At 37.0% G+C, this 18511-nt stretch overlaps 1 protein-coding gene across 11 annotated transcripts in view; it reads right to left on the reverse strand.

Annotated features, from left to right (window-relative positions):
* Positions 1–6509: 6509 nt before the first annotated feature.
* LOC143017884 (potassium channel subfamily K member 1-like) overlaps positions 6510–18511 on the reverse strand; it is an 87073-nt gene continuing 75071 nt past the window's right edge. For 9 of the 11 annotated variants that reach the window (XM_076172912.1, XM_076172913.1, XM_076172909.1 and 6 more), the window contains one exon: positions 6510–9445. In XM_076172912.1, coding sequence (XP_076029027.1) covers positions 9323–9445 — 123 coding nt within the window. In that variant the 3' untranslated portion in view covers positions 6510–9322. Of the gene's footprint in view, positions 9446–15077; positions 15108–18511 lie in introns of all 11 variants that reach the window. The other 2 variants (XM_076172919.1, XM_076172918.1) reach the window with 1 other exon arrangement.

Genomic DNA, 18511 nt, shown 5'->3' on the forward strand with positions numbered 1-18511 from the left:
AACACTAGGTTTCTGGAATGGGCCTAAGATCTTGATTAATTTCTATTGTACTTATTACACTTTTTCACACATGGAAAGTTGATAACTGGTGCCTGGTCCCCTCTCTTAACTACTTTCAGCTGGTGAGATAGAAACAATCTATGTACCATTTTTTTTTTCTTTTTCCCTTTATATGGGAGGTAGCCAAGTCAAAAGGCAAGCACCCACTCCCAACCATTCCATTCTTATCCACCACACTTGCCTCCCTCTCAACTCCTTGTAGATGTAGGGTCACCCCTGTCTCCCACCCATGCCCTGGGTCAGAAGCAATGCATCCACAGCACATCCACAACAAGGCCACTTCATTTAATCAGCAATCCCCTTTGCATCCCCTCATGTGTAAAATAGAGAAGAGGAGAAATACCTTCATGCTGCATCAAAATATTATCCACACACAACCACTTCCTACTAAACCCCCATCCCCTTCCTTGCATCAAATAGTCATCTATACACAGCCATTCTCCATTCACCCCTATTTCCTGCCTTCTCCCTTCCTTGCTCAACAGATATTTCCCTTTTGGTCATAGCCCACTTCACCCTATCCATCCATCTTATCCTTGGTCATCCCCTTAAGTTCACTCCATTCACCTCTGCCTTACACATCTATTTTACTAATCTTTCTTCACCCATTCTTTCCATGTGTCCAAACCATCCTAATATACTTTCATCAGCCCTATCTGCAATCTCTTTTTCCACCAGTGCTCTCCTCTTTGCTCCTTGGATTTCACTTTGTCCAACCATCTTTCATCTCAAACACATTGAAACTTTCCTTTGCCTCTTTTAAATTCCAAGTCTCTGTCCTGTATGATGATGTCGGCACAATCACCCCTTCAAATAATCTCCTCTTTGCATCCATCCCCCAAGGGATTTTCTTGCTTTTCTCAATCTACAATTCACCTCCACCTCCATTCCTCCCACATGCAACCCCGAATACTTAAAACTATTCACTTCCTCCAGTCTCTCTCTTTTAAGACTTACGTCCAACTCTACCATCCTTTCCCTTTGTACATCGTACTTACAAACCTTACTTTTACCCACATTTACCTATTACTTTCTCCTATTGCATACTTATCTGCAAACAATAACTGGCTCATCTCCCACTTCTCTCCATTTTCTTTAACCAACTCCAGTCCCCTACATCTTACTTACAAACCTTACTTTTACCCACATTTACCTTCAACTTTCTCCTATTGCATACTTATCTGCAAACAATAACTGGCTCATCTCCCACTTCTCTCCATTTTCTTTAACCAACTCCAGTCCCCTGCCCATTACCTTTGCCTTTACTTCCTGCACCACCCCCATCCAATTACACAATGAACAGCCATGGTGGCAAGACACAGCCCTAATGCAGCCAAGCCATTACCTCAAACTACTCACATACTCCATTTCCAATTCTAACGCAGACTCTGTTGCTCTCATAAAAATATATAGATAGAAACAGTCCCATATTAATACAACACAGAACAATCCAGTTTCTTCCCAGAAAATTTGTGATTAATGCCTTGGGACCATTGCCAACTGCTATAGGGCTGTAGGTTTCCAGTTAATAAAACTTGAGGCAATAGATGTTATTACTCAATCCATCAATCTGCAGCTTCAAAATATCTACAGGATCCTTGTTGTGCCTAGAAACCTGGTGATAGCTATAAGATTGACCCCTAGACATTTTGGTTAAGATGCACTTTGTTTAGTAATCATGTGCCAGCTCATAGGTTTTGTGGTGGGAATGAAGGAAGTTGAAAATGTTGTCTCAGTCTCAGGGAAATAGCTACCTCTACCTCTTGAACAGCTGTGGTACCAAGTGTAGGTACCTCCTGCTGACATGCCTCAACATATTTGTGATGTAATCATGTGTAAACTATATCATTCATTCTTGAGGTCCTATTCTTAGCTGAAGAAAATTATATGGCATCAGCCACAATAAGTTTATATTGACTGATCAACTTTATATAATATAATCAAAAAATTTCCTGAAATATTTTATCTTGACACAGTAAAACCAATATTCTGTCTCTTATATCAGTCATACTCTGAAGGAACTTCAACAAGACTGATGAAGACATCAAATTGGTAACTGGACATCAATTAACAATGCATAAATATTAAACACTGCAACAATATTCTATATTTCATAATAAAAACAATTTAAGAGTACTGATGAGGAGGATACTGTAATTAGCCATGGGACAGACATACAGACAACAATTGGGCATACTTACAGAAAGTTTATTTTCATTAGAACCAAGTCATGCCTCACTGGATAATTATACTTTTACTATCATAAACCTGTTAATTGTTTTTCCATTTCAATGCTTGCAAATCCCTCAATTGGCATCTTGGGTTTCCCAAATGCACTAATATATGTTTCAGTCATTTGTCTATAAAACTATGTAATGCAGCTAACAGCTTTCTTGAAGAAGGTAAATTTTTCAATAGAGCAGTATATATATGGCCAACCTAGGCACTCAAGCACATGTAAATGTGGCCTCAATCTCCATGTTTACATCGTCAACACAACCACCTATATTACCACTTAACCTGTATACAAACATATGGAGAATAGCAAGAGGCAAGATATACATACATACATATACACGCACACACACATATACATACGTACACATATATATTTATACATACATATATATATATATATATATATATATATATATATATATATATATATATGCATATATCCAAGACTTCCAAGACTTCCAAGCCTGGGACCAGGAGAGAGTTGACCATGTTATTTTCTCAACATGGGAGTTAGAAAGAAAAGATCATCATGCTGTTCATGAGTTATAATACTAACAGAATGAGACTTTTTTTTTCTTATATATGGGCTTTCATTTTGCTAACTATAAATCTTATGAAGAATACTACTGAACCATCGATGTTGACTCAATTTTTGTAGGTGCTGTCCACCAAAAACACATTATCACAGACATGAATGGGAAGGGGGCTGTCATGTGCTTAATCTAACATGAAAATACATCCAAGAGTTCAATAGAACACTATTACTTAAATGCCACTTATATTCTAGGTCTACCATTTTCACCATTGCCAAATTACACACGCTCCTAATCAGAGGCTACAATGAGATTAAGACCTTTTTTTTTGTATCTATTTTTATAGTCGAATCTTTCTCAGAATAGGACAGCATTGTTAAAAAAAAAGTTGTGGATATAACCTCAAACTTGTAGACTGACTACAAAATGACACATACTGTAGCACAACAATTCAATCGGTATGACAATAGTGCTACATCACATGTAAAAGATGTGTTTGATTACAAAATCATATATAATGAGGAGTTTTTATAATGGAAGCTATCAGTTTATAATGACCACTTCATTCCATGAAATATGTTCTAGTTTATATGATAGGGAATGTGACTTCAGGAGTGGGATTCATATAAAGGCCAGTAAAGAAAAGGAAATTTGCCGTTTCACACATTGCAGAAAAGTTGCTATTTCATAGTTGACAAATAGTTATACAGAGATATTATGTAATTGTTAGTTTATGACCTGGTCTCCAACAACCATCTTAATTGTGTTTTCAACCATCTGGAATATAAAATACATTTCACGACACAGAGCTATTTAATTATGCTGATTAGAGCATGCTAACAACATACCTCAGATCATGGCCATTCATTTTAACCCATTCAACTCCGATGACAAGATGTCTTGTCATTTGGTCAAATAAAACAAAAAATCATAAAACACCAAAATGTTTGATCAAACACCAGAAAAATATGACGTCAGTCCTCGCTTCGCTGCGAGCGAAGCGAGGATTGACGTCATATTTTTCTGGTGTTTGATCAAACATTTTGGTGTTTTATGATTTTTTGTTTTATTTGACCAAATGACAAGACATCTTGTCATCGGAGTTGAATGGGTTAAGCATGCATAGAGTAGTTAGCAGATTTCAAATTACTGTAATTTTCCAGTCCATTTTAAGTATTATAGTCAAGCCATTTAAGCATTAACATATTTTCTGTAGCCCAATGTTTAAGAAATTTCAAGCCCTGATAATTTTCCTATGTAGCCTACTTCTGATTAAGTATCTTCAAACTCAACCTTTTTCTAGGCACATTGTAGATTTCCAGGCATATTCTTGGATACTACCCACCCTATAAAGAATGATTAAACCCCATTATGATTGCTTTTGAAAACGTGAGAATTTTTTTTTTAGTAGACACATATTTTGTATAGGAAATATTATCTATAGGCACTTCCCTTTGCAAGTTATATTCCATACAATACAAAACTACTTCAAGTTGCTATTTCATCATAACACTGAAATAAAAATCAGGTTCCTGGAGCAAAACTCAAGATTGACAATACTGTGTTTGGTATTATGAAATTATCATAATCTTTCCTAAATAGAACTTTTAATCATAAAGCTTATTCAAGTCACAAACCCCAATACAGCTACCTTAATACTGAGTTGAATGTCCAAAGTAAAGAGGAAGTTGTGTAAATGAATTAAACTGGCAGCATATATATCTCTTGTGGGTTATGCTTAGGGATTTTATTCTGTACATGGGTAAATCTCAGGACTATGTGAGGTCTGGATTAATTATTACCACTATAATCTTGGGTTTTACCTTAGTCAGAACAAAATAATTTTTTAGCCAGACTGATATTTAAGTCCTGCCACCATGTTGAAGTTAAAACTGTCTAAGAGTTGAAGGTACCAACCATCACTAAAGATTAGGATGTAGGTTCTCTATAATGACAAAATAGGTCAGACTAAAACAGGTCAATAGAGTACAGACGCTCCTCAACTTACGTTTTAGTTAGGTTCCGAACGGCTGAACGTAATGTGAAAATGAACGTAAGTTGTTACTGTACTACACATCCATAAATTCTATTACCGTATCTTATAAAACACCCCTAAATCATTAATTATAAACATGACATTGTAAAATAATAACATTAATTTCAAATAAATTAAATTCAAGCAACATAAATTGAGATGGTGGAGGAGAAGGAGAAGGGGAGGAGGAGGAGGCAAGGCACGTTCAATCTGTCATTTGTGCCATGTAAACAATGGACGCAGCGTCATGCGTAAGTATCGTTTGAACTACGGAGAGCGCGCTAAACTAAAAAATTCACTCAAAAAAATTTTTTTTGTACAATTTTTTTTACAGTCAGTTCAAACGTAAAATCGAAAAAACGTAAAATGAATGAACGTAAGTAGAGGAGCGTCTGTATATTGGAGCATACTAACCCAGGCAGATGAGGTGACTATGTCAATCTCTTTGATCTATATGGTAAATAGGATAGTCATTTACTATTATATAATACATTTTTGTGAGAGTAAAGAGGTTTCTTTACATGGAAGTGTGATAACAGCACAGGTTATCGGATGGCTCGGAAAGACAGAATTGGATAATCAAGTTTCAATGCAGAGTATCAAAGATCATATGACACTAAAGGAAGAATCTCAAGGATGGTAAAAGAGATTGATGGAAGGTACAGTAATGGAAAAGTGGGATAGTAGAGGTTAAAAGAAGACCAGCACTCCTTTTTATGTAGAGAGAAAAAAAAAAAAACAAAAAAAAAAACACTACGAGTTTGGGCTATTAGGGTGTCATGCAACTCCCTGTAGTATCACCTATATAAAATTCATGTGCTCAATTGCCCCAGACAAGGAGAGGAAAGTCAGGTTAACAAGAGTTACAGTGTTACAGTATCAAACTTTGCAATAGCAAAAACTACACTACTTTTGTATAGTTCCACTGCATGGAAATAGATGAGAAGAATTGATTCAAAATTATAGGTATATTATTTCAAAACTGTCAAAAAGCTGTAAAAACAATAGTCAAGAGGTTTAAACTCAAATACAATACAATCACCCAGCTCTTGGGACAATGGGCCATATGTAACCTATATTCATAGAATACTGTAGATTTGTTCATTGGAAATGAAGTGCATCAGTAGAAATGCAATGTAATACAAGTATGACCTACATACTGTTCAGACTAACTTGATAAGAGATTTATCGGAGTAAATCTGTTTATCTGTTGATGGTTAGCATTGAAAATAGCTTAAGAAAAAAATTACACATTTACCAAAGCTAAACTAAGTTTTAATATCTGAGAAAAAATCTCTATCATGGCAGACTGAACAGGAGAGTTTGGTTATTTCAGACTCCATCTTTAAGTGGCATAAAAATTCACCTAAGAATGGCCCTCAGGATTCACAAAGGGATTTCTTCTGCTTAGGTACGGGTATCTAAGGCTGGCCAATTAGAAAGAGCTTGGAAAACCAGTACAATGACCAGGAAATAAGTGTGATGAGATCAGAATTTGTGTTTTCCCTAGATTCTGGTGAAATGGAACACCTGTTCCTCCCCCAGGTTCTGGTAAAAAAAAAAAAAAAAAAAAAAAAAAAAAAAAATATATATATATATATATATATATATATATATATATATATATATATATATCAGGGAAGAGTTCCAGCAAACTTTTTCACATGAAGAATGGCATATTTGTACATATCAACACATACAAAAAAAACACACTAACATACATCCACCAGATATACAATTAAGTATATACATAAGATGTGATTCTAATAAAGACATATTCATACTATGCATGTGTAAGCATGAAAACAAGTCCTCACATAGACAAATACACCCATGATTTAAAAAAAATCATAAGAAGAGAGAGTCAACTTAAGTTTCATTGACTAGAAACACAGAGGACTAAGTGGCTGACAAACTGTCCTCAAGCATCCCTGTTGATCTCTTTGGGAAGAAATGCTGGACTATCATATGTGATGTTTTAGTGTGGAAAGGACCTATGACAGGAACCTGCACAAAGGAGGTCCTGCAGGAAGGATGTCAGAATCATCTCCCTGTAGTCAATCTTCAAACCTTGTCAATTTCCTGAAGGGCTGACACTCAGCCTTTAGATTGGTCCTAGACCTCTCTCTATCAACTCTCTATATTTCCTCCACCTTTAAACACAAGGAGAGCTGACAGCTGATAATTGCTCCCCTTCTTTTACTACTTTAAGTTGGTGACATATAAATGGTCCCACATAATGAAGACATCAGTCTAAGATTTCTTTTTAGAGAATGGTACCAATGTTGGGTATCTTTTTGTACTGGTCCTGAAATATGAACAGTAAAGCTACTCATTTTCAAAACCCATCAACCCTATCACCTCTATAAAGAGGTGCAGCCTTGGAGGATTGACATCTTCAGTTTCTGGACTTGGGCCCAAGATATTTCTATCAACTTCACCTGCACTTCTTGCACCTTGTCACACATAGAGCTGTTGGCTGATAACTGCTCCTTTCTTACTACATTCAGCTAGTGACACAAAAACAAACCCACACTAACATACTACATCAAGAAATGTAGTATAATGGAGTTTGGAAAAAGTAAAAATAGAATAACAGGGCAGTATAAAATTGGTACAAAGGAAATAAAAAAGTTAGCTCAGAAAAAGGCCTAGGAATAATCATTAACAAAGACATGTCACCAGACAAGCATATAAACAAATTGTCAGAAAAACTTTCAATTTACTAAGATCAATAAAGTTGGCCTTTGACTGCTTGGATGAGGTAATGGTAAAGAAAATATTAGTCACACTGATAAGACCATTGGAGTACGCTATGACACTATAGACACCCAGCACAAAGAAGAATATAAAGAAATTAGAAAGAATCCAAAGAGCAACAAAAAAGATGGCACCAACACTTTCAAAATTTACATATGAATTGAGATTGTTCAAACTAGAACTACCAACCTTGGAACAAAGAGAAAGAGGAGATCTATTGGCCATTTACAGAATCATGAAAGGCATAGAAGGCCTTGACAGAGAAGATTTATTAAAGTGTGATAAAAAAAAAAAAGGACATGAAAAGAAACTCAAAAAGGATAGTTATTGAAGAGATCTGAAAAAGAATAGTTTCTCACACACAGTGGTGGATGTCTGGAACAAATTGGATGAGGCAACTGTGTGTGCAAAAACCATACAAGAAATTAAGAACAAACTAGATGCTGAAAGATACAAAGATGAGTCACTACGAGCATAGGTCCCTTCCTACATAATACAACAATCCAAAGTTTCTTCCCAGATTAGTGGGAGGGCCCAAGGAATCATTACAGTTGGTGTGGGGCAGCAGATTTCCAGTTAACAAAACTCAAGGCAACAATTATCATTTCCAGAGAAATCTATAGGAGAGCCAGTGGGCCTCTGCCAGCTGCTGTGGGGCTGTGGGTTTCCATTCAATAAAACTTGAGGCAACAACTGAAAATTTATATCAGTTTGGTACTATTTTACATCACGGGCCTACAGGAGTAAGGGAATGGGAAGTAATCACCAGAGGTCACCTCTCTATGAAATTGCTGAAGAAAGTACTGTTGAAATTAATAGAGATCTCGGGCCCTGGATAAAGAGAGTGTAAACCCCTCAGGGATACAACTTCAAACTCCATATGGAAGTAAAGGTGTTGACAGGTTTTGAAGAAGGGTGGCAGGGAGATGATTCTCTTTGAGATCCATTCATCTTGCAGGACTACCAGTTGCAGAGAAAGAGATAAGAGAGAGAGAGAGAGAGAGAAACAGAGACACATGGAGGTGAGAGAAAAAAAAATAAAGACAGAATAAGGAAGACAAAGTGATAGGGAGTGAAAGAGAGTACCCATCACTCAACATTAGGCACATTAATGTGCAAAAACACATTTGACCATGGCCTAACATGAACACAAGTCCATGTAATGAACACATTTATCACTCTTACAATCCTACACATTAACAAAAGGATACATATGTTATCTCAAATATCTGTACACAAACTATCAGAAAAGCATCCATCCACCTACAACATTTTCCATATGATGATAATGAAACTACTCAATTATGTGCTGATGGTATGATAATACCTTCATTGTATTATGCATCTTGGGAAATTCTCCTTCATCAATTATGATATTTCTGCTAATACAAAAGAATAAAACAAAACTGAAGACATTTAGCTTTTCTGGAAAAAAAAATCACTTATACTTCTTTGTTCTTTTTGGCAGCACTTTTTACATAAGATTCTCCACATAAAGAAATAATGTAAAATAATATACAGGATGCAGCATATAATCCAGTACCTCTAAAAACAGACCAAGCTGCAGAAGTAAGCATCTACATCCACACTCTCCTCTTCAACTTGGAAGAGAGAGCAGAGCACTGTAGAATGTTTTTTGTATGTACGAGACTCTTCAGTAACGCTGAAAAGGCTGAGTTCCTGAAGAAGCAATGGGCTACTGATTAGGGATGATAGGTGGCATCTGGGCATGGACAGGAGTTGTGTCTTCCTCTGGGCTGGGGGAATCAACAGGCCTCGAGACCACCTTGACACTGTGTCGAACAGGCTGGTCGTTGTGCTGAAAGTCAAAATAAACTAGGTAGTTTACAAAAGGAGTGGAAGTCAAAGTGTGTAATTATTATACAAATTATTTCCTAACTACAGAAAAAAAAAATAGATAAATAAATAAATAAATCAATTATAAATGAATTTGTAATAAAAAAAAATGAAACTTGTATATCATGTAATAAATCCTACTTGGATATTGCAGCTGGGACTGACAGTTGATGTTCACACTGTAGTTTTGATTAGCATCAAATTCCTGCATACAAGCATCATACAAGGTTATAAACTTTTTTTATGCTGTGTGGTCAAGTTAGTAAGAGATGGGTTTAGTAAGAGGCCTGGGTGAGATTCTGGTTGCAACAGCCAAATAATTATTAATATGACATCATTGTACATTAGTGATTCATATAATGTTAATGGTGAGAACAAATAAAGGCATCTATCAAATTTTCCAATGTCCACTGATGGGGTTAGAGTTTGTAAAATGTATGCTCAGCTCATAGTTTTAACTAACATACAATTACTGCATACAAGTGGTATGAGATTGCAAACTCTTTGTGGTGAAATTGGAAAGAAACAGTGTTAGAATCACAAGCTCTGGATTCAATCCCAGTCACAATAACCAAGTAGTTATTGATTCAGTTTGAAGACTTGTTTAAACATCACAAACCCACTCTCAAAGAAAATTAAGATGATGCCTCCTTATGGCAGATATTTGAATTAGAGAATTTAATAAACACATATGTCACACACAAAGGATTACCGTAGTTACAAATATAATCACATCAAAATTTTTGTTGTAAAAACAATAGTTTATTTATGAAGATTCACATTTGCACTTTAAATCCTGTTGTTTTTCGTTGTGAATGCCATCGATGTATATACTGTACTGATACCCACAGCATGTGCTGCTCAGTTTCAATAGCAGACAGTTCTGATGAAATTTAATGCAGTTTTGTTGCAATTTTGCCTTTATCATCATTTTATAACTTTTATATTCTATATATTATATCAAGTACAGAAGAAAAAGTAAAATGTACAATGTATGTTCAATAAGTAATGAGAAAATGTCAGGAGAGACACTATTTATTTTCATAAGCTTACAAAACTTTGTTTCCTTCAAAGTAATTGCCTCTCGCATCTACACACTTCTGCATGCGTCTCTCCCAATCCTGGAAGACCTCCTCAAAATCCTTTTCAGTAATCTCTTCAGGTAACTTTCTGATGGCTCTTTCAGCTCCTCTGTAGACTGGAATCTGGTTCCCCTGAGGCTGTCTTTCATGCATGGGGACAGGAAGAAGTCACAAGGGGCTAGGTCAGGGCTGTAGGGTGGGTGTTGTACCACTTTCATTCCCTTGTCGGCCATCCAGGTGGTCACCAGTGTTGACTTGTGGCATGGGGCATTGTCCTGGTGGAACCACCCCTGACCAGTCCTCCACTGCTGAGGCCTCTTCTTCCTCATCTTCTCCCTGAACCTTTTCAGAACAGTAAGGTAATATTCCTTATTGACGGTTTGACCCTGAAGAACCCATTCAACATGAATAAGCCCCTGGGAGCCAAAGAAAGGAATGACCATAGCCTTCTCTTGTGAACTGGTCATCTTTGCCTTTTTGGGTCTGGGGGAGGTCGTGTGCTTCCACTGAGCACTCTGACGTTTGCTCTTAGGGTCATAGGTGAACACCCAACTCTCGTCGCAAGTCACTACCTTATTCAGGAAACCTGAATCAGCCTCTATCATTTAGAGAATGTCGGTGCAACATTCCACATGAAACTGCCTCTGGTCGTCAGAGAGGATCTTTGGCACGAACTTGGCACAGATTTTGTGGAGCTTCAGATCTTTGGTCAGAACTGTTTCTATTGTGCCAATACTAATACCAACAGCTTCAGATATCATCCTCACAGATATTCAACGGTCTTGCATCACTAACCTTTGCACTTCCTCAATGTTTTCCTCCTTGCATGCACTTTTCGGTGCTCCAGATCTGGGTTCATCCTCAACCTGTTCATTCCCTTCAGAAAATCTGTTAAACCACTGATAGAAACTTGCTTGGCTCATCTATTCATACCCATAGGCCTCCTTTAACATTCCATAAGGTTCTTGTTTGGTTTTCTTAAGTTTATCACAAAATTTGATGGTGTAACATTGCTCCATGTTTCCCTGCATCTTGACAAGTGTTCACAGATCGGCAAACTGAATCAGACTGGTTCCACCATGTTCACCGCTGCACTCAGACCTACAAATATAGGAAGTTGCCAGTTAGTAATTTTATAGAATATATGTATGTGTACTTCACCATGAAGTATATTTTGATCAAATCATATTTAATGTCTCACCTGTCATTTTCTCATTACTTATTGAATATACCTTGTACAGATGGAGAGCTAATAATGGAAGAGGCAGTGGTAAGAAGATGGGCAGAGTATTTTAGGGAGTTGCTAAATGTAGAGGTACAGTGATGGTGGACTGGCTGGTGTGGTCATTTAATGATTGTTTAAAAGAGGGTAGAGGACTGGAGGAGTGCCTGTGCCATTCCACCTTACAAGGGAAAGGGGACAAGTATGAGTGTAGTAGTTTCAGAGAGATCAGTTTGTTAAGTGTAGTTGGGAAGGCTTATGGGAGGGTTTTGATTGAGAGGATTAGGAGAGGAACAGAGGAAGTAATTGGTGAGGAACAGTGTGGATTTAGGACAGGTAGGGGTTATGTGGATCAGATTTTTGTGGTAAGACAGATATGTGTCATGTTCCATGATGCATCACTGACACAAGGGACATAGGTGTCACTGACACAAAGGATCTGGGTATGGTGCCAAGCCACACCATAGACAGGGCCACAGCACCCACCTTCTAAGTAAATTGAATAAAATGTTGGGTTACCTTAAATGTAGTTAGTAAGATGTATGATTGTAACATAAGTAACTTATTCAGGTTGTCCAGTTCCAGGAGATTTGCAAGCCAATGGTGGACTATAAAACTAAAGCCTCCTGCTGAGGTCAGAGGTATTTTACCTAGTTGTATTTACCTAGTTGTATTATGCGGGGAGTGAACTATGCTTGTAGTGACAGCATCTAGTTTGTTCTTAAATTCTTGTATAGTTTTTGCACACACTGTTGCCTCATCCAATTTGTTCCAGACACCTACCACTCTGTGTGGGAAACTATTCTTTTTCAGATCTCTTCTATATCCTTTTTAAGTTTCTTTTCATGTCCTCTTGTTTTTCTTTTATCCCACTTTAATAAATCTTCTCTGTCAAGGACTTCCATCCCTTTCGTAATTCTGTATCTGGCCAGTAGATCTCTTCTTTCTCTTCTTTGTTCCAAGGTTGGTAGTTCCAGTTTGGACAATATTTGTTTGTATGTCAATTTAGAAAGTGTTGGTGCCATCTTTGTCATTGCTCTTTGGATTCTTTCTAATTTCTTTATATTCTTTTTTGTACTGGGTGTCCATAGTGTCACAGCATACTCCAATCTTGGTCTTATCAGTGTGACTAATATTTTCTTTACCATTACCTCATCCAAGTAGTCAAAGGCCACTTTTATTGATCTTAGTAAATTGAAGGTTTCTCCGACTATTTTGTTAATATGCTTGTCTGGTGACATGTCTTTGTTAATAATTACTCCTAGGTCCTTTTCTGAGCTAACTTTTTACTTCCTTTGTACCAATTTTATATTGCCCTGATATTCTATTTTTACTTTTTCCAAACTCCATTATACTACATTTTTTGATGTTGAAGTTTACTTCCTACTTTTGGCTACATTCCCAGACTTTGTCCAGGTCTCTCTGTAGTGATTCATTCTTTTTCTGTAATTACTTTCTTTAGTACTTTTGTGTCATCTGCAAAGAAGTTCATATAACATTCTACACTTTCATCCATGTCATTTATATATATGGCAAATATTATTGGAGCTAATACAGAACCTTGTGGGACTCCACTTATCATTTCTTCCCAGTCTACCGGTAATTTTTTTTTTTTTTTTTTTTTTGCTTCACTTCTAAGTAAATTTTCTTTTTCTTTTTCCTCATTGTTCATTTCTTTTTTTATCCATACACTTTTGTAATTTTCACTATTTGCCAGCTTTGCTTTTTTGATAGTACTTCTGCTATCATTTGAGACCCTAGTTTGATTTTTAGTGGCCTATATTGTTTTTCTTTAGAGTACAGTCCCATCCTATGTACCTCTTGAATCTCTTTGTCCATATCCTGCCCCTCATCTTCTATCTCTTTCAGAATTGCTTTTCAATTCTTTTGTCATCTTTTTCTCTTTGATATCTATTTATATAATAGTTTTCTTTAATACCATAAACTAGAATGCACTTTTTTATCCACTGTGTCTCTGACCCAATTTTCGTTTTCCTTAATAACTTTAATTCCAGTTTCTGTCATTTTCTTCCACTTGTACTATTTTCTTAAAAGTTAACTTTTCATTTTCTTGTTCCACTTTCCATTTTTTTTTTTTCTTGGAGATCAGTCTCCTTAATTGTTTCTCCAACTTTCTTGGTCACTGCTTGTATTTGTTCTTTCACTTCTTTTTTCAAGGCCTCATTTTTGTTTTTATCTTTATTTTTCATTCTTTCATTCTCATTTCTGATCATGTTTAGTTTTTTTTTTCAGATCATCAAGCTCCTTGTTTGTCTCGTCATTAGCTCTTTTAAGATGAATTATTTCTCTGTACATTGCCCTGTACTCAATTTTCAAATCTATTACTTCATCCAACAAATCAGTAATATCCCTATTTCTTAGGATATTTTTCTACCTAGGTTCTCTATCCAACTCCAAACCTCTACCTAAACTTCCGCCTTCTCTTGCAAACCCTGAAAATGTGTAATTATCCAACTTTTGAGTTGCCTTTGGGGTTTCATTCATGCAGGATCTTTTTGGTATTACTCACAGTGGCAATTCCACTCTACTCACATTCAGACATGTTTTTTGGTTCACCTTTTCTTTCACTTTTGTCTCCCTCCATTTTATGTATTTAGCACTAATTTTTATAATAATTATGCCATTTCGGTCACTCAGTATGCACAACTCCCTTTGCGTTAGTAAATACAACTAGTGGTTTCCAAAATATCTTAGCAAAAATGTGCTGCACAGCAGAGCTCTTTTCCAGCCATCTGATTCTGCCTGTGGCACACATACACATCACATAAGTACAGCCATAGATAATTTTGTTCCTTTCAGTTTTTAAATCAAATAGTGAACAAGTTATCACAATATGTAATCATCCAAAAAACATTAAATTTTTTTACTCAAGTCCTATCTAGGACTTCAGTAATTTTGTCCTGGCTGATACCAGACTATTTTATACAGCTTTGAGAAACTCTTGGTCTATGTGCATTCAACATAGATAGTCATGACAAAAGTGAACAAGTTTCACTGTGATTATTTATATTTCATAAAAACATGATCTTAAATTCAGACTGATAGCAGATGAATCTTTGTATAGTGCATGCATACATAAATTATACCTGATTTGCAGAAGGTGGAACACAGTTGTTTTAGCCTGTAGATGTTCATGAATGTATAGTGTGTATACCTGAATGGCTACCTCCCTTATAAAAGAGAATCCCTTTCATATATAAATAAAATAGTATACTTAAATTGAATACTTGACAAAATAAACTAAACTTGATAAAAATAACTGAGTTTACCTTTTCATGCTTCTGCTATATTCTCGGGTTCTTTATGGGAAGGAAAAAAATAAATTAAAACATGCACAAACTCTGAATAAACCAATTACTAAAAATAAGCTGGGGATAAACATAATTACAACTCAAACACACATTAAACTTAAAACAAAAAGTTAAGCTTTTAACTGAACTAATTAGCAGGGGAGCATTCAAAATAGTTGTTTAAAACAGAAATCAACAATAAGGTAATTGGTTAACCCTGTTGGTCCACTTACATGCCTGCTATCATTAAAAGAAAGAAGAGAAAAAGGTGACATGAAAGTAGAGGACAAAACTAGCAAATTATTAATATTATTATTTTTTTTTGCGATAGGAGGTTTGGGTTGCAGGTGGCAGGAAAGGAAGGAGTGAAGGTGGAGGTAAATTGTAGATTGAGGAAGCCAAATAAGTGCCTTGGGAGATTAAAAAAATGTCATGAGAAATAGGCATCTAGGAATGTATGCAAAGAGGAGATTACCTGAAAGGGTGATTTCCTCAAACTGAATAAATCAACTGTCCCAGATTGTCACCCAATACCAGTATTGCAAGACATCCACTCAGTAGGTAAAAACAACATTGTTTACCACTCTCGACCTCATGTTGGGATATTTTCAAATTCCCTTTGCTCCTGGTTCCTGACCCATAATGGTATTCAGTACTCTAACAGGAGATAATAAATTTAAATGTTTAGCTATGGATCTCATTTCTGCACCTTCTGTATTTACCCATATCCTAACCAAAATAATTGCAGGACTGATTGGTGAGAACATTTTCATGTATCTGGATATAGTCATTGCCTCAAAATCTGTCAGTGAACACTTGCAAACTCTCCACACAGTTTTCTCTCGGCTTGCACATGGAGATCTTAAACTGAAACTTATGAAATGTTCCTTCCTAGAAGAAAATAGGCTTCCTAGGACATATACTTAATGCAATGGTATTACAACCAATGATAAGGTGAAAGTGGTCATTGTTTTCCCATGTTCTACCTTAATAGAACACATCTGCTCCTTTTTAGGTCTATCAGGATTCTATAGGTGCTACATTCCTGGCTATGCCAGTATAGACACGCCTTTCACATCCTTACTCAAGAAGGATACTCCCTTTACATGGACATCTGATCATGACAAAGTATTTCCTGACTTTAAAATGGAGTTAATCACAGCCCTTGTGCTAACTTACCTGGACATAAGTTTTCCTTCACATTATATGCAGAAGCATCATATTCTGGATTAGGTGCAGTATTCATGTAACACCATGGCAAGCACCTCAGACCAATAGCTTATGCCAGTCAAACACTTAACAAGGCAGAAACAAATTAAACTGTCACAGAAATAGAAGTGCTTGCTCTAGTATATGCTCTCAGATACCTCAAAGACATCATTCTCAGATACGAAATTCACATCCACACAGTCCACCAGGCAATTTTACATCTATTGAGTGGGAGAAATCTATCAGGAAAACTTGCTCCTTGGTTTCTCACCATCCAAGAATTCATGTCCATCTTTCATTATGTTCATGGTAAAGCCAACTTCATTGCCGATGCCTTAAACAGGCATGTTGTCAGCCAATCTCCCCAGTCAATAAATATCCTTCAGGAATGTATAAAAGCAGCCCAACTTTCTGATCCCCTATGGAAGCATGTGATGCATTTCCTCAAATCAGGCGACACAACAGACATTTCTGATGATGTTCTGTATCAAACAACACTGCTCAGTGAATCAACTGGTAGTCCCCAGTGACCTGATTCCTGAGGTGCTACTCAAGCTGGAGACAGTAAAGAGCAGAGTTCCACAAGGTTCAGTGCTTGCACCAATAATATGTCTTGTCTATGATAATGACATAATGGAAGGAACAACAATCTATACCAACTTGTCTGCAGATGATGCAAAAATCATGAGAGGAGTGAAAAATGAAGAGGACGGTAGAATGTTGCAAAAAGACCTAGCCTATTTTTGCACAGAGCCAGGAATGGGAAATAAAGTTTAACCCCTTCACTACGGGCCACATCGCATGTCTGGCAGCATTAGCTGCCAGACGTGCGATGTTGCATCATAATACTCACATTATAAAAAATAAAGTCACTGCTCCATCACTCTTTCACGATTCCCCTCTGACAAGGATAAACACATTACCCAATCCAGATTACATTACTTCTGGTTAACTTTGAGGAAAGATATTCATGCTCACATAGATGCATGTCATTCTTGTGCTTTCCATAAAGGTCATATTCATGGCCATGCTCCACTCTTAACTCCTCTGCCTTCTAAACTCTTTGATACTGTAGCCATTGACCTTCTAAAGCTACCTCACACCCCAAGTGGAGACCAATACTTGTTCATCTGCATAGAAGATTTTTCCAGGTTTTGTATTCTTGTCCCACTTACAGACAAAACAGCACAACACATTGCACAGATTCTTGTAGATAGACTGAGTTATGCCTTCACTACTCCTAAGATTCTTCTTTCTGACAATGGGATGGAATTCAATAATGCCATTCTTTCAGGTATATGAAATCCTTTATCATCACTAAATGCAACACCTTAGCATACCACCCCAGTTCAAATGGCCTTGTTGGTTGTCAAAACTGAAAAAATACTTATTGCACTCCATCATCTTGCCTCAGACATCCATCTTTGTTGGGATGAAAATGTTCTTATTCCCCCTGTGGTGGGGGAAATTCCCTGTGGTGGGGAAAAAAATACTGCCACCAAGTATCCCACTTGGATCGTTAGAGGCGAGAAGAAAGGGACGGGGAGTGGGACTAGGCATCCTTCTCCCTGTAGCCCCACGGGGCATATATCCTAAAAACAAAAGTGAAGGCATAAAGGGTGCTGGAGGGCCTCGGACCAGCACCCTAAGGTTTGGGTCTTTTAATGTGCGTGGATGTGGTACAGATGAGAGTAAAAGGGAAGAGATAGGTAGTATGTTTGTGAGAAGAAAGATGGATGTGTTGGCTTTGAGTGAAACTAAGTTGAAAGGGAAGGGTGAGTGTAAGTTTGGGAGTGTAAGTGGGAGGTTATCAGGAGTGAAGAGAGGGCGAGGGAGGGAAGGGGTGGCTATTCTAGTAAGTGAGGAGATAGGTAAACAGGTAGTGGAGTGGAAGGAGGTTTCCTCAAGGATAATGTGGATGAAGGTGAAACTGGGAAAGGAGATATGGGTCTTTGTAAGTGCATATGGGCCTGGCAGTGAGAAGAGCGTGGAAGAAAGGGAGGCCTTTTGGATAGATTTAAATGAGTGCATAGAGGGTTTAGGAAGAAATGTCAATGTAATAGTACTGGGAGACCTTAATGCTAGGGTGGGAAATGGTCCAATCGATGGAGTGGTTGGGAAGTGTGGAGTTCCAGGAAAGAATCGTAGTGGAGAGTTGATGGTGGAAATGTGTCTAGAAAGAGAGTTGATGATAGCAAATACAG

The sequence above is a fragment of the Oratosquilla oratoria genome, chromosome 33 (genome assembly GCF_046742065.1).
Source record: "Oratosquilla oratoria isolate Oo_2021 chromosome 33, ASM4674206v1, whole genome shotgun sequence".
Lineage (NCBI taxonomy): Eukaryota > Metazoa > Arthropoda > Malacostraca > Stomatopoda > Squillidae > Oratosquilla > Oratosquilla oratoria.